The sequence below is a fragment of the Danio rerio genome, chromosome 2 (assembly GCF_052040795.2).
Source record: "Danio rerio strain M-AB ecotype USA chromosome 2, GRCz13ab, whole genome shotgun sequence".
Classification (NCBI taxonomy): Eukaryota; Metazoa; Chordata; class Actinopteri; order Cypriniformes; family Danionidae; genus Danio; species Danio rerio.
The window spans coordinates 53,436,062-53,459,694 of NC_141022.1; the positions used below are offsets into that span (position 1 = coordinate 53,436,062).

Sequence of the window (23,633 nt, forward strand, 5' to 3'; positions counted from 1 at the left end):
CACGCACGTGCACGCAAACGAGAGCGCGCACCACACAAAGACGCGCGAGGCCGCGACTTATGTTCAACATAACTGAATAAGGACAAGCCAAATAAACCCAAACACCTCTTTAAAACTGCCTTTCATCGCAGGACGCTACACATCTGAAGCCCAGAGACTGCTGCCGTGCACTGCCTCTCGCTACACACACAGCATCACGCCTAGCTAGCGGAGCATTAGTGAAAAACACACACATAAACAAACGCACACGCTCACCTGGGTCAGTATCACCTGGCGGTGAATCATCACCTCCTCGTTCATAAGGCCATTCTTCGTCCCATATTTACCGCACAACAGCCGCCCTTTCCTCTCATATGCCCTGTTTGCTATGCTACTGCAGGAGATGCTACATCCTCTTTCCTGGGTACCAGGAGGCTGTAACCAATGGAAACGCTCCGTCAGATTGATTTCTGTTTTTTTTCCCTTTGGTTATGACCGCGGTTACGTCATTCACCCCACCCGTGCACGCACAGCGCGTTTCCCGTAGACTGTCTGGACGTTGATTGGATGTCAAGATAGCAATTTGATGCTGATTGGTTTCTCCTGCGAATACTGAAAGTGATTTGACGACAGGACGGTTGGGCTTGGATGTGAGTGGATAAATGGATGGTCGGTCTTGGATGTGATTGGATGAGCTCATCTGACGCTGTAAAGTGCTTCTGGGAAACTGTGTTTTGACGGCTGAAATGTAAATAAAGCTCTAAAATGATGGCAAAATAACCGAATTTGTCATGTAGAGACTGACAGTTAGGAAGTGGTGTACTCTAGATTATTTCTAGCTTTTCAGATATGGGACATATTTATGCATGATTTTGCAACGTTTTATTTTTTATTGAGCCCGAATCACTCTTTTAAAATCATTTGAACCTATCTAAAATATGTCCTAAATATTCAATTAGCAAATACACTCACCGGCCACTTTATTAGGGACACCGGTCGAACTGTGCGTTAATCATGGCAGCAACTCAGTGCATTTAGGCATGTAGACATGGTCAAGACGTTTGCTGCAGTTCAAACTGAGCATCAGAATGGAGAGGAAATGTTCAAAGTGAACTTGAACGTGGCATGGTTGTTGGTGCCAGACGGGCTGGTCTGAGTATTTCAGAAACTGATGATCTGCTGGGATTTTTAAGCACAACCATCTCTCTAGGGTTTACAGAGAATGGTCCGAAAAAGAGAAAATATCCAGTGAGCGGCAGTTCTGTGGGCGCAAATGCCTTATTGATGCCAGAGGTCAGAGGAGAATGGTTAGACTGGTTCCAGCTGATAGAACGGCAATAGTAATCAAATCACTTTTATTGTCACATCAGCAGCAGCAGGGGCGGACTGGCCAACTGGCAATTCTGGCAAATGCCAGAAGGGCCGGACTAATTTTTAAATGTGGGCCGGTCAGTTTTTTTTATTATTATTTTTTTAATTGTTTTTACGTGCAGGCAGCTTTTATCTCTTGCTAGATGTGATATTATGATGACGATAAATAAAAAACATAAATAATGAAAATACATAAATAAATTTAAAAAAATAATAATAATAAATGTTAGGCATTTGGCCCAATCGGCGAAGGCCGCCTAATTTCAAGATGGGCCGACCCAATCCAAGGTTACCCGGACGTAATCAAAATCTGGCAAGAATGTCATATTATTTCACTATCTGTACACCAAAATAAATAGTGAATGTGCGTGTCCGTGGGTGGGGCTGTGTCGGTGTGGTAATGTGAGCTGATGTGGCTACAGTGCCAGGGCTGAATTTTTGTCCCAGTCCGCCCCTGATCAGCAGCACGTGTGCTATGATGAGTGAAAGCTTAGCAGTAACTCAAATAACCACTCATTACAACTGAGTTATGCAGAAGAGTATCTCTGAACGCACAACACGTCCAACCTTTAGGTGGAGGAGTCTGATGAGTCTCGATTTCTGCTGCGACATTTGGATGGTAGGGTCAGAATTTGATGTCATGTCCATCCCTTTATGACAGGGGAGTCAAACTCAATTCCTGGAGGGCCGAAGCCCTGCACAGTTTAGTTCCAACCCTGCTCCAACACACTTACCTGTAGGTTTCAAACAAGCCTGAAGGACTCAATTAGTTTGATCAAGTGTGTTTAATTAGGGTTGGAACTAAACTGTGCAGAGCTGCGGCCCTTTTGGAACTGAGTTTGACACCTGTGCTTTATGACCACAGCGAACCCATCTTCTGATGGCTACTTCCAGCAGGATAATGCGTCATAAACCTCAAATCATCTCAGACTGGTTTCTTCAACATGACAGTGAGTTCACTGTACTCAAATGGCCTCCACAGTCACCAGCTCTCAATCCAATAGAGCGCGTTTGACATGTGGTGGAACAAGAGATTCACATCATGGATATGCAGCCGACAAATCTGCAGCAACTGCGTGATGCTATCATGTCAATATGGAGCAAGATCTCTGAGGAGTATTTCCAGTACCTTCTTGCATCTACGCCACAAAGGATTAAGGCAGTTCTGAAGGCAAAAGTGGGTCCAACCCGGTACTAGTAAGGTGTACCTAATAAAGTGGCCGGTGAGTGTATGTGTAGGTGTAGCTTTGATAACGATTTAAAGGGGTAGTTCACACAAAAATAAAGATTTGCTGTTAATACACTGACCCGATTAGGCCATTCACGATATACAGTAGATGTTTTTCCTTCAGTAGAAGATTAAAAATTACTTTTAAATAATCTACATTTTTATACACTTTGTGGTCTTACAGTGGTTGGTTTGGGCAAGACATTAAATATTCTTTACAACATTATTTATTACGAGTAAAAACTTGCACAAAACTCTTGCTACACGAGAGCTCAATGTATCATCGTGAGTCACAGGTATGAATTTTGTTACCGTACGTCTGTATGTTTTTTAAGCCATTGCATTTTACAAATCCTAAAAGAAGAAGTTTTGTTTAATGTTCTATTGAAGAAAAACAGCTTCAGAAAACATTACATTTGAGGAGAACTACTTCTTTCAAAACTTTATAATGATGCAAAGCAATGACTGCTCATGAATGCACACAGCAATGATCTGCTGCTTGATTACAAACCAATGAAATACCAAGAAACACTCTGTACAATTACCTGAAAATCTAAGGGATGCAGTCAAGTCATTCTTAACTAGAATTAGTAAATTTTTAAAAAGTTTTTATGATGGTGGCACGATGGCTCAGTGGTTAGCACTGTTGCCTCACAGCAAGAAGGTCACTGGTTTGAGCCCCGGCTTGGCCAGTTGGCATTTCTGTGTGGAGTTTTTGCATGTTCTCTCCTTGTTCGTGTGGGTTTCCTCCGGTTGCTCCCCCAAAGTCCAAACACATGCGCTGCTATATGAATTGAATAAACTAAATTGGCCGTACTGTATGTGTGTGATTGTGTGTGTATGGCTGCTTCCCAGTACTGGGTTGCAGCTGGAAGGGCATCCGCTGCGTAAAACATGCTGGAATAGTTGTCGGTTCATTCCGCTGTGGCACACTGCAAAAAATGCTTTTCTTACTTAGATTTGTTTTGTCTTGTTTCTAGTCCAAATATCTAAAAGTTCTTAAATCAAGAAGCATTTTCTAGACAAGCAAAACATACTGTCTTGTTTTAAGAAATAATATGCCAAAATGAAGTGAGTTTTTCCTTAAATCAAGCAAAGTAATCTGCCAATGGGGTGAGCAAAATAATCTTATCACAAATCGAAAAACAAGATTATTTTGCTTACGCCATTGGCAGATTACTTTGCTTGATTTAAGAAAAAAACTTTTATTTCTTAAAACAAGACGACATGTTTTGCTTGCTTCTTGATTTAAGAATATGTAGATGTTTGGACTAGAAACAAGACAAAAAATCTAAGTAAGAAAAACATTTTTTGCAGTGCAACCTCTGAAACAGAGACTAAGCTGAAGGAAAATGAATGAGTTGGTATGATCACTATCTGCAAGACATGAACAAACAGCACACCACCTTAAAAAACATTCAAGCAGTTTATTAAGCAGTAAAATTAGACATATTACATAAGCAAAATGCAGAGTGTGAGTTTTGATCATCATAGTTTAATGTTGACAAGACGGGAAATGTACTCTTTATGAGACCTTTAAAGGGACTTTAAAAAGGTGTAGTTTCCATATTGCTCAAAAAACAGGCCACCGGATAGACTGAAGAGATATCAAGCTTCCCCTTTTACAAGAATCAGAATTCTTGACAACAGCATGATTTGACATGAAACAGAAATCTTCACACATTTTTTTTTTTTTGTATAAAAAAAGATCATTTAAAAGAATATTTGCGAACAAATATTTACATATGTACAACAAAAGATCGCAATTACATCAATGCTTTGGTTTTCTCAATGTGATGGAGCTCAGATGCACAATGCATTAAATGAGAGCTTTCAGTCAAATATGTACGTTAGATAAAAGTAAGCCCATGTGGCAGAATATACTCTACATTTAAAAGGATCGTTCACCCAAAAGTGAAAATTCATTATTTACTGACTCTTCCCTTGTTCCAATCCAGTTTGAGTTGTTATTTTTGTTTATTTTATTTTTTATTTTTTTTAATACATGTTGTGCCAAAGTTAGCTATAAAGCTCATTTACATCCGCAGTCCCTGGGCAGGAAGTTGTTACAAGTTTAACAATATAAAAAAAATAGTACAATATATACCTACAGTACAATACATTATAGTCAATAAAATGAAATCAAAAGAGTGGTTGCATATATGATTAGCGATTCTGTTGTTTTGAACACAAAAGAAGATATTTTGAAGAGTGTTGGAAAACGTGTAACCACTTCCAAACACTATGGAGTCAGTGGCTACAGGTTTCCAACATTCACTGTAAATAAGGCACACAATTGATTGGTGTTGGGGCAACATGAAGGAATTAGGTTAGCTTAGTAGTTTTTACTTATTTAAGTGAGTAGAACAAGTGTGTTGTTTCAGCTCAATTTAATAAGTAGTTTGAACAAACAGCCAATTTAATTTGAGTTTTTTGGTGCTCCACTGGAAAAAGGTGGTTTGCCATTTCCAGTTTGGAGGAAACTCCTTACCCGTGGTGGAGAAGTTCAAGTATCTTGGGATTTTGTTCATGAGTGAGGGAAGGATGGAACGTGAGATTGACAGGCGGATCGGTGCAGCGGCCGTAGTAATGCTATGTTGTGGTAAAGAAGGAGCTGAGCCAAAAGGAAAAGCTCTCGATTTACTGGTCAATCTACATTCCTACTCTCACCTATGGTCATGAGCTTTGGGTCAGGACTGAAAGGGCAAGATCTCAATGCAAGAGTAGAGTGGCATGGTACACCCATGTGGCCTGTTTCCACTGAGTGGTACAGTATGGAACAGGTTGGTACAGGTCATCTTTATCAGACTTGCGTTTCCACTGCCAAAAGGGTACCGATGGTAGAGAAAGAGAAGCGGCTCGCGATTTGAAAGGCCTTGTAAACAACTACGAGGCACAGGGTAAATTCAGTTCTTCTTCTTAACTTTGTGGCTATTCGTCAAGATGACGACAAGGTTTGTTTAAGCTCGGGTCAACCAAGGCTTGTTATTACATGTATACATCAATACAATGTAATCTCTTGGCTGGGTATTTAATAATGGCACTTCCTTTGTTTTTATTCTTCTGGCTTGTGCATGAGCTAGTGACGCTTCTCTGTCAATTTTATTGTGCTAGATATCCCTTCGAAAGGGTACCTAAAAAGTGGTACAATACAGTTCGCTTTTAGTTACCTTTTGACATTGAAAACGGCCATAAAAGCAAACCGAACCGTACCACTCAGTGGAAACGGGCCATTATAGAAAGGGTGAGGAGCTCTGTCAACCGGGAGGAGCTCGGAGTAGAGCTACTGCTCATCGACATCGAGAGAAGCCAGCTGAGGTGGCTCGGGCATCTGTTTCGGATGCTTCCTGGACGCCTACCTAGGGAGGTGTTCTAGGCATGTCCCACCGGGAGGAGGCCTTGGTGAAGACCTAGGACACGCTGGAGGGACTATGTCTCTTGACTGGTCTAGGAATGCCTCGGGATCCCCCCAGAGGAGCTGGAGGGAGTGTCTGGGGAGAGGAAAGTCAAGGGTTCTCTCCTGAGACTGCTGCCCTCACGGCATGGCCCCGGAAAAGCGGATGAAAATCAATGAATGAATTTTTTTATTGTTCTTCTAAACATCTTATTTTAACAAAAACATCTTAACAATTTAACATCTTCAACAAATATCTTCACAACAAAACTCAAACTGGTTAGGAACAAGTAAATGATGGAGGAATGTTAATTTTCGGGTGAACTATCAGATTGGATTTCAGACTCTCTTGATTCTTTGTGTCCTCTCAATGACACATTTCTAAACAAATCTTTTGTTTACCTGTCCGCCACTAAAAATGCTCAAAAATCAGTATTTGGGCTCCTGAATGACGTGTTCTTACTGCTCTGTGTAGACCACATGGCATCAATCTTTAGACATGGTATACGCTTGGACAGAAGCTTCAGAAAATGACTCTGGAACTTCTTCCCCAAAAAAGTGTAGAAGACAGGACTGATGCAGCAGTAGAGATAAGCAAAGTTGCGAGTCACATACAGCGCGTAATCGAGAGCATTCGAGCAATCGTTCTGGACCTTGAAGTACGTCTTAATGGCTTTTAACAGGATGACCACATTGTAAGGCGTCCAGCAGATGAAGAAGGTGAACACAATGATAAAAATGAGCTTGACCGCCCTGCACTTCTCCATCAGTCTCGTGTACATGATTCTGATGGTGATCCGAACATAGCAGTACAAAACGATAATCAGAGGAACCATAAAGAAGAGGAAAAACTGCTGATAATAGCCGATAAGCTCCCACTTTGTGAGGAATGTCTGATTGTAACCGGTCATTTCGCAAAGCAAACCGTCTTCTGTTTTCATTACGTCGTACAGAACTATATCCTTGATGCTAGCCACAATACTGACCACCCAAACAGCGGCGGATGATCCGAATGCATATGCCATTCTCCTGCTCTGGGCTGCTGCGATGGAGTGGACCACGGCTAAATAGCGGTCAAAAGTCATGAGGGTGAGGAAAAGGATGGAGCTGTTGAAGCCGACTGAGTAACAGCTGCCGACAAACTTGCAAAGATTCTTACCGAAGATCCATTCGGATTTGTGGTAGACTGCCCAAAAGGGAAGACTGGAGGCGAAGATGAGATCTGATATCACGAGGTTGAGTAAGAAGATATTGGTGACCGTGCTGAGCTTCTCGAACTTGTAGATGATACACAGCACCAGTCCATTCCCAACCAAGCTCAGCAAGAAGTTAATATAGTAAAACGCTGGAAGAAATGCAGCACTGAATCGAATCACATCGGCTTTCTTGCATAAAATTACCTCTGCGGTTACGATGCTGCCTTCATAGGTCTCCTCACTGTATGTCTCGTTGAAAAAACTCTCGAAATCACTCCAATTAGTGTCAACCATTTTTGGTGTCTTGCAGTCTGCTGGAATAAAATCGATATGATTAGTATGCATCTTTAAATTGAGGTTATTCTAAGATCATCATATGTTTGGCTTCACTCACCGATGGCTTGAGTAAAGGAGCGAGTGTGAAACTCTCCGCAGCTTAGAATGAACTGACGCAAGCGAGATGTAGGCTACCGAGAAAAACCCAGCAGCACACATCCTGAAACTGAAGTGTTTCAAATCCGACACCGTCAGCAGTACGCAAAAAAACACTATTAATAGAATGACATGGAGCATTTCTTTTCATTTCCTTTTGACAGAGAGTTGAGCCACAATGAAACAATTCAAGCAAATGTTTTTGTAATCCTAAGAGTTTCAATTGTCAGCTGCACAAATCAATCAAGTTCAAACCAGACTAAAAATGCTACATGCATTAACAAAGAAAATAATAAATATTATAAATATTAATTATAAGAAAATAATAAATAGACGATAATTACTGAGGTTTGCACAGTCAACCGACAGCTACATTCTACCAGACATGTTCAAGTGATCAAACTGAAAAGTATACTCACCGGCCACTTTATTAGGTACACCTTACAACTACCGGGTTGGACCCACTTTTGCCTTCAGAACCGCCTCAATCCTTCATGGCATAGATTCAACAATGAAATATTCCTCTGAGATTTTGATCCATATTGACATGAGAGCATCACGCAGTTGCTGCAGATTTGTCGGCTGCACATCCATGATGTGAATCTCCCGTTCCACCACATCCCAAAGGTGCTCTATTGGATTGACAGCTGGTGACTGTTGAGGCCATTTCAGTACAGTGAACTCACTGTCATGCTCAAGAAACCAGTCTGAGATGATTCACGCTTTATGACATGGGGCGTTATCCTGCTGGAAGTAGCCATCAGAAGATGGCTACACTGTGGTCATAAAATGACATGGTCAGCAACAATACTCAGGTAGGCTGTGGTGTTGATACGATGCTTAATTGGTACTAATGGACCAAAAGTGTGTCAAGAAAATATTCCCCACACCATTACACTACCACTACCAGCCTGAACTGTTGATAGAAGGGATGATGGATCCATGCTTTAATATTGTTGACGCCAAATTCTGACCCACTATCTGAATGTCGCAGCAGAAATAAAGACTCATCAGACCAGGCAACGTTTTTCCAATCTTCTATTGTCTAATATTGGTGAACCTGTGTAAATTGTATCCTCAGTTTCCCATTCTTAGCTGACAGGAGTGGCACCCATTGTGGTCTTCTGCTGCTGTAGCCCATCAGCCTCAAGGATCGACGTGTTCAGAGATGCTCTTCTGCATATCTTGGTTGTAACGAGTGGTTATTTGAGTTACTGTTGCCTTTCTATCAGCTGGAACCAGTCTGGCCATTCTCCTCTGACCTCTGGCATCTTCAAGGCATGTGCGCCAACAGAACTGCCGCTCACTGGATATTCTCTCTTTTTCAGACCATGAACTCTAGAGATGGTCGTGCATGAAAATCCCAGTAGATCAGCAGTTTATGAAATACTCAGACCAGCCCGTCTGGCACCAACAACCATACCATGTTCAAAGTCACTTAAATCACCTTTCTTTCCCATTTTGATGCTCGCTTTGAACTGCAGCAGATCGTCTTGATCATGTCTACATGTCTAAATGCATCAAGTTGCTGCCATGTGATTGGCTGATTAGAAGTTGGCATTAACGAGCAGCTGGACAGGTGTACCTAATAAAGTGACCGGTGAAAACATTCCTGTTAAAAGTAGCAAATATAAAACAGCCCTTGAGTTTAAGTATTTTTAAATTTCTTTGTTTCTTTTTGACAGAACGATGCAAGTGTTACAAGCAAAAGGAATAATAATGAAACAATTCAAGTAAATGTTTTATTGTAATCCTAAGAGTTTCAAATGTCAGCTGCACAAATCAATCAAGTTCAAACCAGACTAAAATGCTACATGCATTAACAAAGAATGAATAAAAAACATTAAATAATAAATAGACGATAATTACTGAGTTTTGCACAGTCAAACAAAACAGACGTGCTAAAAAAACGACAGCTAAATTCTACGAGACATGTTCAAATAGTCAAACTAAAAAGGGTAATTAAATATATATGAAGACAAATAGTATTTAAAATGTTCCTATAAAAAGTAACAAACACAAAACAGCCCTTGGGTTTCTCAAATCTTAACATAAAGCCCGTAGAAATTGCTTCACATCCCGTGCAGAGGTAGCTTGTCGGGCAGTGCAGTGGATACAGTATAGTTTTCTGTAAAGGAACAGTTCATCCAAAACAAAAGCTAAAACTGACAAATAAATTGGTCACAGGATGAATGAGAATCAATGATGTACGTACAATACGCAAACAATGCGCAATGTTTGAAAGCATTTTCACCAAATACTGATATACGTTTTAGTGTTTCCAGCTCAAAGCTACTGTATGGCTTCAGAAATGTGTCTATTTTTATGAAGCTAGCTGTGTTAGTTTTTTGGAGCTCCCGATAATTAAATAAATAGCCGGCAGGACATGCGTCATGATGATTTTTATATAAATGAATAAGCATCTTAAACAGCTAGGCTCAAGAAAATATGTCTATAGTGACATTTTTTGCAGAAGTTAGAGTATATTACATTTCCTTTAGTGCATTTTACAGCAGTTTAAAGGAAAATGCCTAATGAGGGGCACTAAAATGACATTTTATTCAATGTATGGCAAGGAGAGAAGATGGTTCATGCCGCTGCAATTTAGAAATCACCTATAACAAATTCTAATTATAAACTGATCGTGTTTCTAACAGTGTATTTGCTAAAGCAACTATGCTACCTTGCTACCAGACGAGCTACTGAGCCATGTTCATTAAAAACGTTGATATTAATGTGAGGCATACAATTTAGTGTTTCACTGCCCCCAGTCTTCAATTTAGCTGTAAACTGAAGAGAATTGCTACTATAGGTATGTTTTGTAAAAGGGATGGAAGACACATGTTTTTTTACAGTTAGCGTAAGTAGAAACACATTCAACACTAGATTCTCAGAGAGGAAAACAAGTCACACGTTTAAAGTCAAGATCGTGACATCATACTTTAGAGTAGTGTTTCTCAACCATGCTCCTAGAGGAGCACTGAATGCTTTGGATGTCTCCTTTGTCTGTCACACCCATTTTCACCTCTGCTAATGAGCTGATGATGTGAATCAGGTGTGTTTGATTAAGGAGACATAGAAAATGTGCAGAGCTGGTGGTCCTCCAGAAACGTGGTTAAGAAACGGCTTTAGAGGTTGTAAGTTCCTGAGGTCAATGCTGAGCACCAGAAATGTCCATTTGAGAAAGAAAAACAAACTGTACAGGATCATCCTGACGCTAAAAGTTGGGTCCTTTCCTGAAAGGATCGTCCCGAAAGCCATAGGCTTGATAACAAGAGGACGGGTCACAAACACCCATAGACCCTGGGGGCCCACGTTTGCCTGGGATGCCCGGAGTGCCAGATTTCCCTGGTGGACCAGAAGGCCCAGGATATCCCTCACCGTCATCCCCACGTGGACCTTGCAATCCTAAGAAAAAGATAACATTATTTCTGGACATACTTGCAAAGACAAACAAACAAATTAAGACTTATAACACTTTAGTTTAAGTACTAATTTTCTTATTTTCTGAATATGATTAAGATATTAACTGTTTATTAGTCCTAATAAAATATGATCTTTTTCTACTTCTCCAGTCCTGTTCAAAACCTAAACCCAACTACTACTTTAATAATTATTATTAGGCAGCAGTTTAGTAGATTGTTGAGCTAAAAGACTTATGCTGCGTCCCAATTCACCTACTATCCGTCCTAAATTGTATTTGAAAATAGAATTAGTCTTTCCCAAATCATAGTATGTTGAAAAGAGTATGCCAAAGGTTCTGGGAGGGTTTACTATTTCCAGTAAAAGATTTAAGTGTAGAAGCGTCTATACTCTAACCGCTGACACCGCCCACAGTACATTGCAAGTTGGCCGAGAATTTAATTAGAACTACAAACGCGGGTGAAAAGTGTAAATAAACTTCAAACATGTAAGACCAACCGTCAAGTAGAGAGGTTTTGGTAAAGATGTTTGTATGACTGTTAATTAATATCTGGCCCACTGGAGAATATTTAAATGGCGTTTTCTGTCATATTTTATCTGCAACAACAATGTGAACTGATATAAAGACGTGTTTGGACATTAACCGCTGAATGCAGAATTATCTAAAGACCTGAGGAGATTTCTCTGCATGAAAGACTTGTGAATGGCAGATTAACCTGCTGCTGCTTCTCCAATAAGGTAGGAAATGAAATATGACAGAAATGTGGATGATTGACAGGGCTCATAACTAAGCAACGTAGCGATCTGTTAACGAGGAAGTAGTATGTCGCAAAGCTTGCATATTCTTCTGTTACACATTCAAACGTAAATATTTTTCCTTCACAAAAAAAGTACATACTTTTAGGGCTTAGTATGTGTATTCGAATTGGGACGCAGCATTAGTTAATGGTTTGTTATGAAGCGAGAACTGTACCTTAAAATAAAGTGACCATAATAATAATAATAAATAACTACTGTCATGCATTAGTATTTTCTATTTATTTTTTTACCTTGTTGGCCAGGTGGACCTGGCAACCCAATTTCACCCTGTCCTTTAGCACCTTTCATACCCATCGGACCAATATCACCTATAAGAAAAACATCAAATCGTTTTAGTACTTGTCTCTAATCTTCCTGTCAATTTATAATCACAGTATAATCACCTTTGACTCCCTCAGGCCCTCTGCTGCCCGGAGGTCCTGGATATCCTGGAGACCCTGCCCTGCCAGGATACCCTGGTGGTCCAGATGGGCCCGTTGGGCCTGGGGGACCTGGATCGCCTGCTGGCCCTCGTTTGGTCTCACAGTGCTGGCAGCTTCTTTGCTCCATTGCCTGCAGGAGCTGTGGCAGCTGGGCTGTTAAGGGAATATCGCTTCTTAAAGAGACAGTTCACCCAAAAGTCAAATCTGTCATCATTTACTCACCCTTCCCCTATTACCTATTTGAGTTTCTTTCTTCCATTGGACTCAAAATAAGATATTTTGAAGAATGCTGGTTGATGTTGGTACATATTGACTTGCTATGTAATATGTTTCCTACTATGGAAGTCAATGGGCGCCAGATACAAGCATACAGTACTTACAGTATCTTCTTTTGTGTTCAACAGAAGAAAAAAACCATATCAGATGATGAGGTCGTTTACATTTTTGGGAGACTTATCCCTTTTTGACTGGTATCTGGCATTAGAATAGCAAACAGATTTGCTAAACGGGGCAAAATAAATAGCGAGAGACTGCAATTGTATAAAAGAGCAGATGGGTGCCAAGTTCTATGAGTATTTCTGCAGACAATGTACAAATTAAAGAACTCCAACAAAGAAGCTAATTTCCATAATCATTCATTCATTTATTTTCTTGTCGGCTTATTATTAATCCGGGGTCGCCACAGGGGAATGAACCGCCAACTTATCCAGCAAGTTTTTTACGCAGCGGATGCCCTTCCAGCCGCAACCCATCTCTGGGAAACATACACACACACACACAATTTAGCCTACCCAATTCACCTGTACCGCATGTCTTTGGGGGAAACCGGAGCACCCGGAGGAAACCCACACGAAGGCAGGGAGAACATGCAAACACCACACAGAAACGCCAACTGAGCCGAGGTTCGAACCAGCGACCCAGCGACCTTCTTGCTGCGAGGCGACAGCACTACCTACTGTGCCACTGCCTCGCCCATTTCAATAATAATCAACAGTTAATATCTACCAACAATAATCAGTAACACAGGCACAACATGGGCAGAGACATCCTTTAAAAAATGAAGCAAATTCCAGTAATCTGACTACTGCAAACATCAGCAAATCATGTTGCGTAATTCATTTAAATAGTTCTCTTTCATACATTTAGCATCTGAAAGGAACACTCATACATGTACAGTATATGAAATAATGTTACTGTAATGTAGCAATAAAATAAAGTAGTTTCTTAGGACAAAAGAGGGCATATGTTGGAAATCCACATAAAAATCAGCTAAAGAGAAGTAAAAAATGTACATTAAAATTATCATTTAAATAATTAAGTTTTATTTTAGTCTTCCATGACCAGTTATAAAAAATTGGATATCACAACAAAATTTGTAATTAAAAAAAAAAAGTGCATGTTTTTGATTCATATTTTGATCATTTTCCTGGTCATCGAACCACAGATCTACAAATAACTGTGGTCATCACCTCACACAAAGTACAATTTTATTGAATATTTGATTCTATTTAATTCAGTTCAATTCATGTTTATTTGCATTACACAGCGCTTTTTACAATGTAGATTGTGTCACAGCAGCTTATCATAGTTCTAGTAAGATTCTAGTGAACAGCTTTGTTCTATGGTCAAGCATTTGTACAACAAAGTCATTTTACATCCTATTGACCACTAGATTGTTCCTGTTTCATGTCTCTAATCCTCGCAATACAACATTCAATTCTTAATTAATTCATTTACTTAATCTGAGGATCATTTTACTTTGTCGACCTCTGATAAATCAGGGACTAAGCCAAAGAATAGTGAGTGAGTGAGTGAGTGAGTGAGTGAGTGAGTGAGTGAGTGAGTATTTACCTAATCATATGCAATGAGCAAGCACAAATGTTTGAGGTGGACTTTTGATTTTGCAATAATAACCATCTGACTGTCTAACAATATGTGAAAACATCCAGCATCATTTATAATGGTGAAGATGGTGTAATATACGCCAGTATAGCAGACATATTTAAAATGTAGTTTTGTGCTGGCTCAGCACATGGATTTCACAAGCTCTTTTAACCTTTTCCTCTTTATTTCAGAGAACTGAAAGTTGCGTCAGTGCTAACACTATATGTTTTAGCTATCTAACCACGAGGCACACATCCACACATTTAACATAAACACAGTTGCTCCTGAGTATCTCAGTCTTTCTTCCAAAATTACTAGATGGCAAAACAAAATGCTTATTAATAAAGAAACATTTTTAAAAATACTAGTGATGCTCTGTGGAAAAGTTATTAGACAGTATTGTGAGGTTGTAGAGGGAGAGAACTAAAAAAAATCTGGGTGTGGCTTTTGATGCCAATTTTACATTTGATCCACATGTGCGAAACACAGTCAAGACGTTGTTGTTTTTTAAATCTGAGAAACATTTCCAAACTTCATTCCATGTTGCCCTTTTCTGTAGCTGAAAAATTAAAAATTAATTAACACCTTAACTGCTCAGTTGTTGGCTGGAGTCCCAAGAACAATACCCTAAGCAAGTTACAATTAGTACAAAATTCAGCCGCTTTAAATTCTGACTAGGACCAGTGGAAGAAAACACATAACTTCTACTTTGAAAAGAAATTGCATTGGCTTCCTGTCCGTTTTCGAATTGATTTTAAAATCCTCACGCTTGTGTACAAGTCCTTGAATGGTCTAGCACAGGGGTCAGCAACCCAAAATGTTGAAAGAGCCATATTGGACCAAAAAAAACAAAAAACAAATATGTCTGGAGCCGCAAAGAATGTAAAACCTTATATAACCTTATAATGAAGGAAACACATGCTGTATGTATCTATATTAGCTATATTAGCCTACTATAAAAATGACTAAGTTGGCTAAAAATACATAATGAGCCTTCATGATTAAATAGCCACTGAAATCAGGTGGTTGGTGTTTATTTACACAGCACAGCCTCTGGTCTTTCAGTGGTATTAATTTGATCATTTCTTCTTGCGGCCCATCGGACTTCACATACCTGAGCGTTTAATATCGGTCACATCACAGGCAATTGAGTACTGGCACTGAATCAATGTCCTTGGTTTGCTGATCGGTGAGGTTACCTGCCATTTTAATAGCCCTTTCCTTTACTGTCGTAGCGGAGAGAGGTATATCTTTAATTTTTTGTATTATCTTGGTTTTGTTTTTGAAGTCTGCAAATAGGTGTTCTAATATGTTAAATGACTCCTTCATGTAGTCACCATCTGTGAACGGTTTTCCATGCTTTATTATCTCCCGGTTTGTTTACAACAGCCACCTGCCTGGCATCCCACCCTGCTGATAGAAACGTGTGTCGCAGGCTATGACGCAAATCTTCGCTGACAGAAATGTTGAAATTAAATATTAATTCTACACACTTATACAGCATTTGAAAACGTTAAAATGTTTGTCCTCCTATAGAAATCATATTAAAACAAAAAAATATATTAACCTCCCCCATCTTTTTCCATTTTCAAACATTTTTTTAAAAAGCTCCAGGGAGCCGCAAGGGCAACGTTAAAGAGCCCTAGAGAGCCCTAGAGAGCCCTAAGAGCTCTAGAGCCGCGGGTTGCTGACCCCTGGTCTAGCATCACAATATTTATCTGAGCTTTTAATTCCATACACCCCTAGTGCTTTACATTCATCTGAAGCTAGTCTTTTAACTGCACAGTCAACGCGACTAAAATCTATGGGAGATTGAGCTTTCTCTTGGCACCTAATTTGTGGAACTCTTTACCCTCTGATACTTTTACTTAAAACGTACTTTTTTAGGGTAGCTTTTAGATGATTTTTAGATATACACTACCTGACAGCCTTACCTTGTCGCCTATACAAGTTTTAGGAACAACAAATAATAAGCTTTACTTCTAGTTGATCATTTGGTATCAGAAGTGGCTTATATGAAAGGCAAAAGCCTCTAGATTACACTTATTTTACCAAAATAAAATATGATCATGCCATGATTGTTAATGATTTAATTAGGACAGTAAGGTCTGACTTTGCTAAGACAAAAGTATTGTCGCTTAACAGAAATAATGTCCAGTATAGAAAATAAAGTCATGCTGCAGTGGAAACAGAATGAATATTGTTTTTGACTCCTATGAGCTTGGAGGACTACATCCATACATCTCTGCAATGACTCAAATCACTTATTAATAAAGTCATCTGGAATGACAAAGAAAGCGTTTTTGCAGGACTCCCAGAGTTCATCAAGATTCTTTGGATTCATCTTCAATGCCTCCTCCGTCATCTTACCCCAGACATGCTCAATAATGTTCATGTCTGGTGACTGGGATGGCCAATCCTGGAGCACCTTGACCTTCTTTGCTTTCAGGAACTTTGATGTGGAGGCTGAAGTATGAGAAGGAGCGCTATCCTGCTAAAGAATTTACCCTCTCCTGTGGTTTGTAATGTAATGGGCAGTACACATGTCTTGATACCTCAGGCGGTTGATGTTGCCATTCACTCTGCACTCTGAATGTAAGTAAACCCAAGCCATGATTTTTCCTTTACCAAACTTGACTGATATCTTTGAGAATCTTGGGTCCATGCAGGTTCCAATAGGTCTTCTGCAGTATTTGTGATGATTGGGATGCAGTTTGACAGATTATTCATTGGAAAAATCGACCTTCTGTCACTTTTCCAAATGATCAACTAGATTTCAAATTATTATTTGTTGGTCTTACAACTGGGATCAACGACAAAACTTTAGATATTGTATTAATATTATTATTATTTCATGTGTTTTTAATTATTTTTATTATTCAATTTTTTTTGCTTTCATCCTTCTATGTACCTTTTACTGCTGTACAATTTATATGTCTGTAAAGTGCTGTGAGATGCTACTTTTAAAGGCGCTATATAAAAGTAAAGATTCTTATTAATATTATTATTAATATTATGTTGTGGCTGTGTTGCTAAGTTGGGTTTTCAGCAAATATTGGTCACTAGGTTATAAAATCTTGGATAAGCATGATTTGTTAACCAAATGTTTTGCTTATGATTATAAATTTGATTACAGATTGAAGCAAAAGTATGATCAAAAGTAATAGAGCTGCATATTTCATTAGGCATCTTAAAGGTGTCAATCTGGATATACAGACACCTCTAACTTCTAGTGAAAGGTTGATGCGACTATTTTGAGTTTCATGTTTCTTTTTTGGACTGGACATTATATTGTTTGAGCATTAATATCGCAATGTGTGTATCTGCAGTAGTCACATCGCAGGATTGGATATATATATATAAATAATTTTCAAAATGATGACCATGTTATTTTACATTTGATTGTTCAATTTCTTTACATGAATACTGTTAGGCTCACCAGAAAACCATAAAGCACTGTTAATTTCTTTTATTTTTGCTAGTAATTTATTATAATTCATGCAAATCCACTGCAAAGATAAATACTTGATCATCCCAAACTTATTGAATGAAACGTTTCCAAATAGAGCTATTCAATCATCATTCACCACACTGAACTGAGCTAAACTGAACTTAAACACTAAAAACTGAACAACTCTGTTCCAATTACTATGACCATTTATGTGAAGCTGCTTTGACACTATCTACATTTTAAAAGCGCTATACAAATAAAGCTGAATTGAATTGAATTGAATCTGGTGAAATTGTATTCTTGTCACAATATATATTATGTCAAAACAAAATATGACATCAAATTGTTCCAATATCGTGCAGCCCTATTCCTTTTACGGCATAGATTAAAAGCAATTGAATCAATTTATGGTGACTTTAAAGACATGGCATGAAAAACTGGAATTTAAAGCAGTGCTTCTTGTGCAGTGTGAAACCTACTTTAAACTGTATCTCAATCAGGCAGTGAGAATTATTGATTTTAAACAAACTAAAACTTATCTAAACTTATATAATACTTTCTATGTATGTGGGACTCTTATTTTGAAAATGGGACAGGTTTTAAGTTAGAATAAAGGAGTGGTTTTATGAAGCAGGCAGCCGTGCATGACTCACAGCTCACCACAATGCAAAATGCAGGATATACAGATTATAAATATTTTAGCACCACCCCAAAGAGGCATACGGTCTGTTTAACTGTATCTTTTGTTAGTATATGTATATAGTGAAATGTGTCACATTCATTTGTAATGACGCAACAAACACATGTAAACTGCTTTATATGAGTATTTAATGTATGTTTATGCATCATGTCATACCACTCCGCTCTGACTATCATGAATTTGGAGTGAAAGCATGCTAACTCGTAAAGGTTGATATTAATTCCTGTCTGTGTTTTCACATGTTACAACATTAAATACACAAAATACAACCTCAAATGTATCTGTCAGCCCATTTTGTCCAGTATAGTTGAAATGTAGCCTATATTTCGTCCATAACATAACTTTTTCTGGTGTCAAAAAGACACACTCCTTCTAGCTAAAATAAACCTCTCCACCACTTTAGCTGAAAAGATTTTACAAGGAATCTACTTAATTTGTTAAAAAATAATTTAACAACTGAAGCATGATTAATGTACATGTGTGTAATTCTGAGTATATCCCGCCCCTGTTTGTGTCTGTTTTTGTTTTTGAGAGTGTCAGGCACTGACATCAGGTGCTAGACCGTCAGAGCAGACCTCATTAAAATTTACGACCCTTCCAAATATGGTCAAAACCAAGCATACCATAATAGCGTCAATTCTTAGGATTGAGAATGAACCTGTAAAAACCTTTACTGGATATTGTTTGCACTTCCCCAGGCCACATACCTTCAATTTAGATATGATAAAACTATTTAACCTAATGTTACAATGCATTCTATGGCACCTTTAACGATGTCAACTTCACAATTTTATTGCAGTGAAATGGGAGTCTTACCAGTCCATTTGAACTTACTTTGAAGCACAGCAGCACAGATCTTCATCAGCTGCTCTTCTGAAGGCGGTTTTCCCTGTAACACACAGTGTGTCACATTTGAACAAGACTATCACCATCATGTACACTTTGTATAAATATTCATAAATATCACACTCACTGGTTTCCCTGGGTAACCTGGAAGTCCTGGTTGTCCTGGTAACCCATCTAGTCCTGAAAAGCCTTGAGATCCGGGAGGCCCTGGCAGACCCACGTCTCCTTTTTTTCCATCAGTGCCTCTGTTCCCGGGATCTCCAGCTACACCTGGCTGAGAGTGAGTGGAAAGGAAATCTCTATTCATTTCCAATGATGCAACAAAATGCATTCATAAATATCAGAAAGAAATACATATGTTTCTATGAATCCTTCAGCTTTTGGTCACATCTGATCATATGAGCAATGTAAAAAATTGTGATTGAGTTGCAAAAAGATCCCACAATGGTTTTAGCCTCAAAACCTTGTATCTTGTTTTAGTCTCTTGTAGGGAAGTGAGAAACCGTAAGATTGTGACTCATGAGGAACCGGCTGTGAGACTTTGACAACAGTTGTTATGTTTTGTACCTCTCCTTTGTTTCCTTTCAGGCCCGGTTCACCCTGTTGAGAGAGACAGAGGTACATTTCAGGTTTTAGGTCAAGTTCAGTTGATTTGCATATGTATATCATGACAAATGACAAATTTCATTTACACATACAGTAAATATTTTACACATTTTATAAGCATGACTTTTGAAATAAGTCAGGAACACTTTATTTTAATTTTGAGGTGATATAGTTAAAGTGTAACTATTCTTTAACTACTATTAATTAAATGGGTGGTCCAGAGTGTATTATTAAGGCTTGGTTGTATTTATAAAATGCAAAGCAATGTGAGCCCATTTTTGTAGAAAATCAGGTTATTTTTTCATATATCTTACTTTGATTTTATACTGCTACTCAGCTAACATGAAAACGACTGTCATATTTCCTTGTTCCTCTAAAGACCCGTCCTCAGGAGGCTCTGATTGATCAGCTAACATAATGTGCTGTGATTCGCAGATCAGCTCCACGTCACCAGGAAGCATCTCTGTTATAGCTTTACAGCGCCTTTGGCCACGCCCCTTCGCTGCGTGGGGTGTATGTGCGTAACCTGAAGGGTTTATGACATTATTAACCCGGATGTATTTTTTGTAGTCCCTACACTTCGTTCGCTGTAGACTTTTCTAAGCTTACTCTGTAAAAGCCAATATCTCCCTTTGCATTGAACTTTGAATATATAACATTTAGAGATGTTGTTTTAGTTCACACAGCTACATTACACATCAACTAAAGTTAAAATATGATATCGTAGTGGACCACCCCTTTAACTACATTTACCTATGGTTGGGGTTAGAATGTTGTTTAGGTATAGGGTTAGTTACATTTAATTATGCATAATTAATCGTTATAACAGTAAGTGCATGGAACATGGATCACTACGTCACCTTAATTTAAAGTGTTACCTAGAAGCCTGTTAAGTAAACCAATTCTGCACTCATCTAATTAAAAACACAACATAAACAGTTCAAATGGTAACATTATTCTCTAGAAATCCTTCTAATAGGTGATTTGGTGCTCAAGAAATTGTTTCAATCATTATTACAGTGAAAACAGTTGTGCAACTTCATCTTTCTGTGGAAACGCTAACATATTTTTAGGATTCTTAGATTAATAGAAAGTTTAAATGAACAGAATTTGAAATAGAAACAACCTTGCAAACTTTAAAATGTTTTTTCTGTCATTTTACCATACTAACCATATGTTTATGGTTTATGTCTTTACTAACCATAATTTTAATCATTTATTCTTTTAAAATTTTTACTGAGAGCCAACTGTTTAAGACTGTGTATAAATTTAGAAAGCTAAATTCACGTTAACTGAGTGAAACCTTCATATATATAGTCATATGTACAAGTGAAACTTGCTTGTGACAAGACTTTTTTACCACGATACTGCACTGCGGTAACATTATTTTCTTAGTTTCTTTAGTAGAAATATCTAAAAAGTTTTACATCAAGATGGAAGTAAAAAATAAATAAATAAATCCAAAATAACTCAAAATTATGAGTGCTTCTCCTTAAAACAAGCGAAATAATCTGCCAACGTATGAAAAAAAATTTAGTATTTGCTTTAAAATAATATTATTTCGTTTACCCTATTGGCAGATTATTTTGCTTGTTTTAAGGAAAAACTCACTTAGTTTTGACTTTTTATTCCTGAAAACAAGACAATTTGTTTTACTTGTCTGGAACCAAGTTGCCCAAACCTTTTCTTATAAAGAGCCAAAACCCAAGCTTAATTAAAGGCTGTAGGCCAAAGTTGAATATACCAAATTGTATTACATTAAATTAGCCATGGATAATTTCCTAATTAATTTGCTAAGATTTTAAAATAAGTAAAAAACGTTCCTTTAAAACACATTAATTAATGATGCAGTATCATTTTGAACTGTTTATAATGATCTCATTACTGTAAAAATATAAACAATCCCATTTATAACACAACAGGCCCGGATTGGCTAATCGGGAGGACCGGGAGAATTCCCGGTGGGCCGGTCTGTTTTTTGGCCGCGAGGGCCGGTGTCCCTAGCTCCAGAATCTGTTGCTCTCAGCAGTCACACTTTTTAAATTAATTTATTTATTTACTTGACCACAGTCTTCTTATTCATTATTTTATGTATAACCAGCCTGCAGGTTAATGATGATATATATATTAGATGAGTCACCTCCCAATATACAACTGTTGTGGTCCAGTGGTTAGCAGTTTAGATTACGATGCTGCCGACCTGGGTTTGATCCTCGTTTGAGTATGTTATTTTTTTCATTTTTATTGTTAAGACATATAATACTGTTAGGGTTGTTGAACATTTTAATATGGTCAGTCATGAACTGAGGTGGGCCGGTCTGAGTCTTGAAACTCCAGGGCTGAAAAGGAGTCCCACTCCGGCCCTGTAACCTAATGGAGTTCAATGCTGAACACACTAGTCAAGCTGCTCCTGCCTTTGCCTTAATTTGCTCGCCGATGTCTTGTGCATCTGTCAAGTGACAGTATTTACATGTGAAAAGTCAGATGGGATGGCGAGCCAAACCAAAGGTTACCATGGGCCAACTTTAGCCTGCGGGCCCTACTTTGGACACCTCTGGTCTAGAAAATGCTTTTTGTTTAAGGAATTTTTAGAAATTTGGACTAGAAATAACACAAAAACTCAAGCATTTTTTACAGTGTGGGATGTCTATGGCATGTGTTTTAGTATTTTATAAATATTTTAGTGCTGCGCTAAGCTCTTTAGTATGCCCAATAAGTGATTATTTGCTAACCCAAGCTTAAATAGTCATTATGTATCTGTGAAACACTAGACTCTAGACTGAATCTAAATCTGTGGGATATTTTCATTTCCATTGCAGAAGCAATGTGGGTGTCGAATACTGCATCAAAGCTTAAGGCGTAGGTTTTACAAAGATATTCAAACTCATATCTAATAGTATGCTTGCATTACCAACATCACTAAGGAAGAATAAATACATACATGTTTTCCATTGACTCCAGGTTCTCCTTGGTTTCCTTTCTCGCCCTGAAATAAGAGTTTTAAGTGTTGTCATGCTTTAAAATGTACAGTACAGTATTATAATGGGGAAAAACAAGCATGCAATAATTAGTCTTATTAAAAAAAACACATGATCAAGCAGTCTGCTTCACTTTCTTACTACAACAGAGTGTGCAGTTCCAGAATAGGTCAGCTTTTACAAGTAAAACCAATGTAGAACAGCTGGTATGTCATCATAATTCATGTTATGGAAAACGCAACGGCAGTAACACCTTTTTTTTCACTTCCTCTTTTCTCTCTCAAAACATGTTTCTTTTCAACAAAGGGAAATTAAATGTCACAGATGTCGATCACACTATACCTGACTTCCTTTCGGTCCCAATGATCCGGATTCACCCTGCAAATATAAAATGATGGCATTTAACCATGCAGAAGAAAAAAATAATAAAGTATTTTGAATAAAACTATCAAATGCAAAGATTTTGTCGAGATTGCAATAATTAACAGTAATTAACAATGCATTAACAATAAAATCAAATAACAATGCTTATTCTGAAAAAAATATGGCCTATTTTCTTTGCCTAAACATGCTTTCTCACTAGCTATTTTTCATCCACCTATCGTTATGTGCATTTTGGTGATGCACATAAAAAAACGGCTTATGGAAACGTCAAGATGCGCATATATTTTTAAAATGTGCCTAAAACGTATGCGCATAAATGAGTAGGATAAACGTCTTATTTGCTTATTTGATAAGAAAAGATGCGCATAAACTATAATGGAAACACTTTTACCGAACAAATTCCAGTATGTGCATTAAACAGGTGATGTGATTTTGTTTTAAGACATCATGTGATTATAAAAATTTGTGTGAATGGATAAACCAGCAGGCTGGGCACATTGTAAAACATCTGAAATGTTGT

General features: G+C 38.2%; 3 protein-coding genes across 10 annotated transcripts in view; all 3 read right to left on the minus strand.

The window, feature by feature from the left end:
* The window catches only part of hecw1b (HECT, C2 and WW domain containing E3 ubiquitin protein ligase 1b), a 93,003-nt gene extending 92,581 nt beyond the window's left edge, over positions 1-422 (minus strand). For 5 of the 6 annotated variants that reach the window (XR_015477865.1, XR_015477864.1, XM_087239782.1 and 2 more), the window contains exon 1: positions 256-422. Coding sequence is in view for 4 of the 6 variants with exons in the window: in XM_087239782.1 (XP_087095908.1) it covers positions 256-300 (45 nt within the window). In the remaining 2 variants the exon portion in view is untranslated. 6 annotated transcript variants of the gene reach the window in all.
* Positions 423-3,985: 3,563 nt separating this feature from the next.
* Positions 3,986-7,619, minus strand: ccr12a (chemokine (C-C motif) receptor 12a). 2 transcript variants are annotated; one of them, XM_087239787.1, is made up of 2 exons: positions 7,563-7,619; positions 3,986-7,479 (listed from the first exon to the last, which is right to left on the minus strand). In XM_087239787.1, the coding sequence occupies exon 2, from the start codon at positions 7,460-7,462 to the stop codon at positions 6,395-6,397; it is 1,068 nt and encodes a 355-aa protein (XP_087095913.1). In that variant the 5' UTR covers positions 7,463-7,479; positions 7,563-7,619; the 3' UTR covers positions 3,986-6,394.
* A 1,709-nt stretch (positions 7,620-9,328) lies between these two features.
* si:ch211-106n13.3 overlaps positions 9,329-23,633 on the minus strand; it is a 58,467-nt gene continuing 44,162 nt past the window's right edge. Inside the window, exons 19-26 of one of the 2 annotated variants that reach the window (XM_087239766.1) lie at positions 23,077-23,107; positions 22,708-22,737; positions 19,713-19,745; positions 19,273-19,419; positions 19,134-19,188; positions 12,226-12,417; positions 12,073-12,150; positions 9,329-11,008 (exon numbers count right to left, since the gene is read on the minus strand). In XM_087239766.1, coding sequence (XP_087095892.1) covers positions 10,818-11,008; positions 12,073-12,150; positions 12,226-12,417; positions 19,134-19,188; positions 19,273-19,419; positions 19,713-19,745; positions 22,708-22,737; positions 23,077-23,107 — 757 coding nt within the window. In that variant the 3' untranslated portion in view covers positions 9,329-10,817. 2 annotated transcript variants of the gene reach the window in all.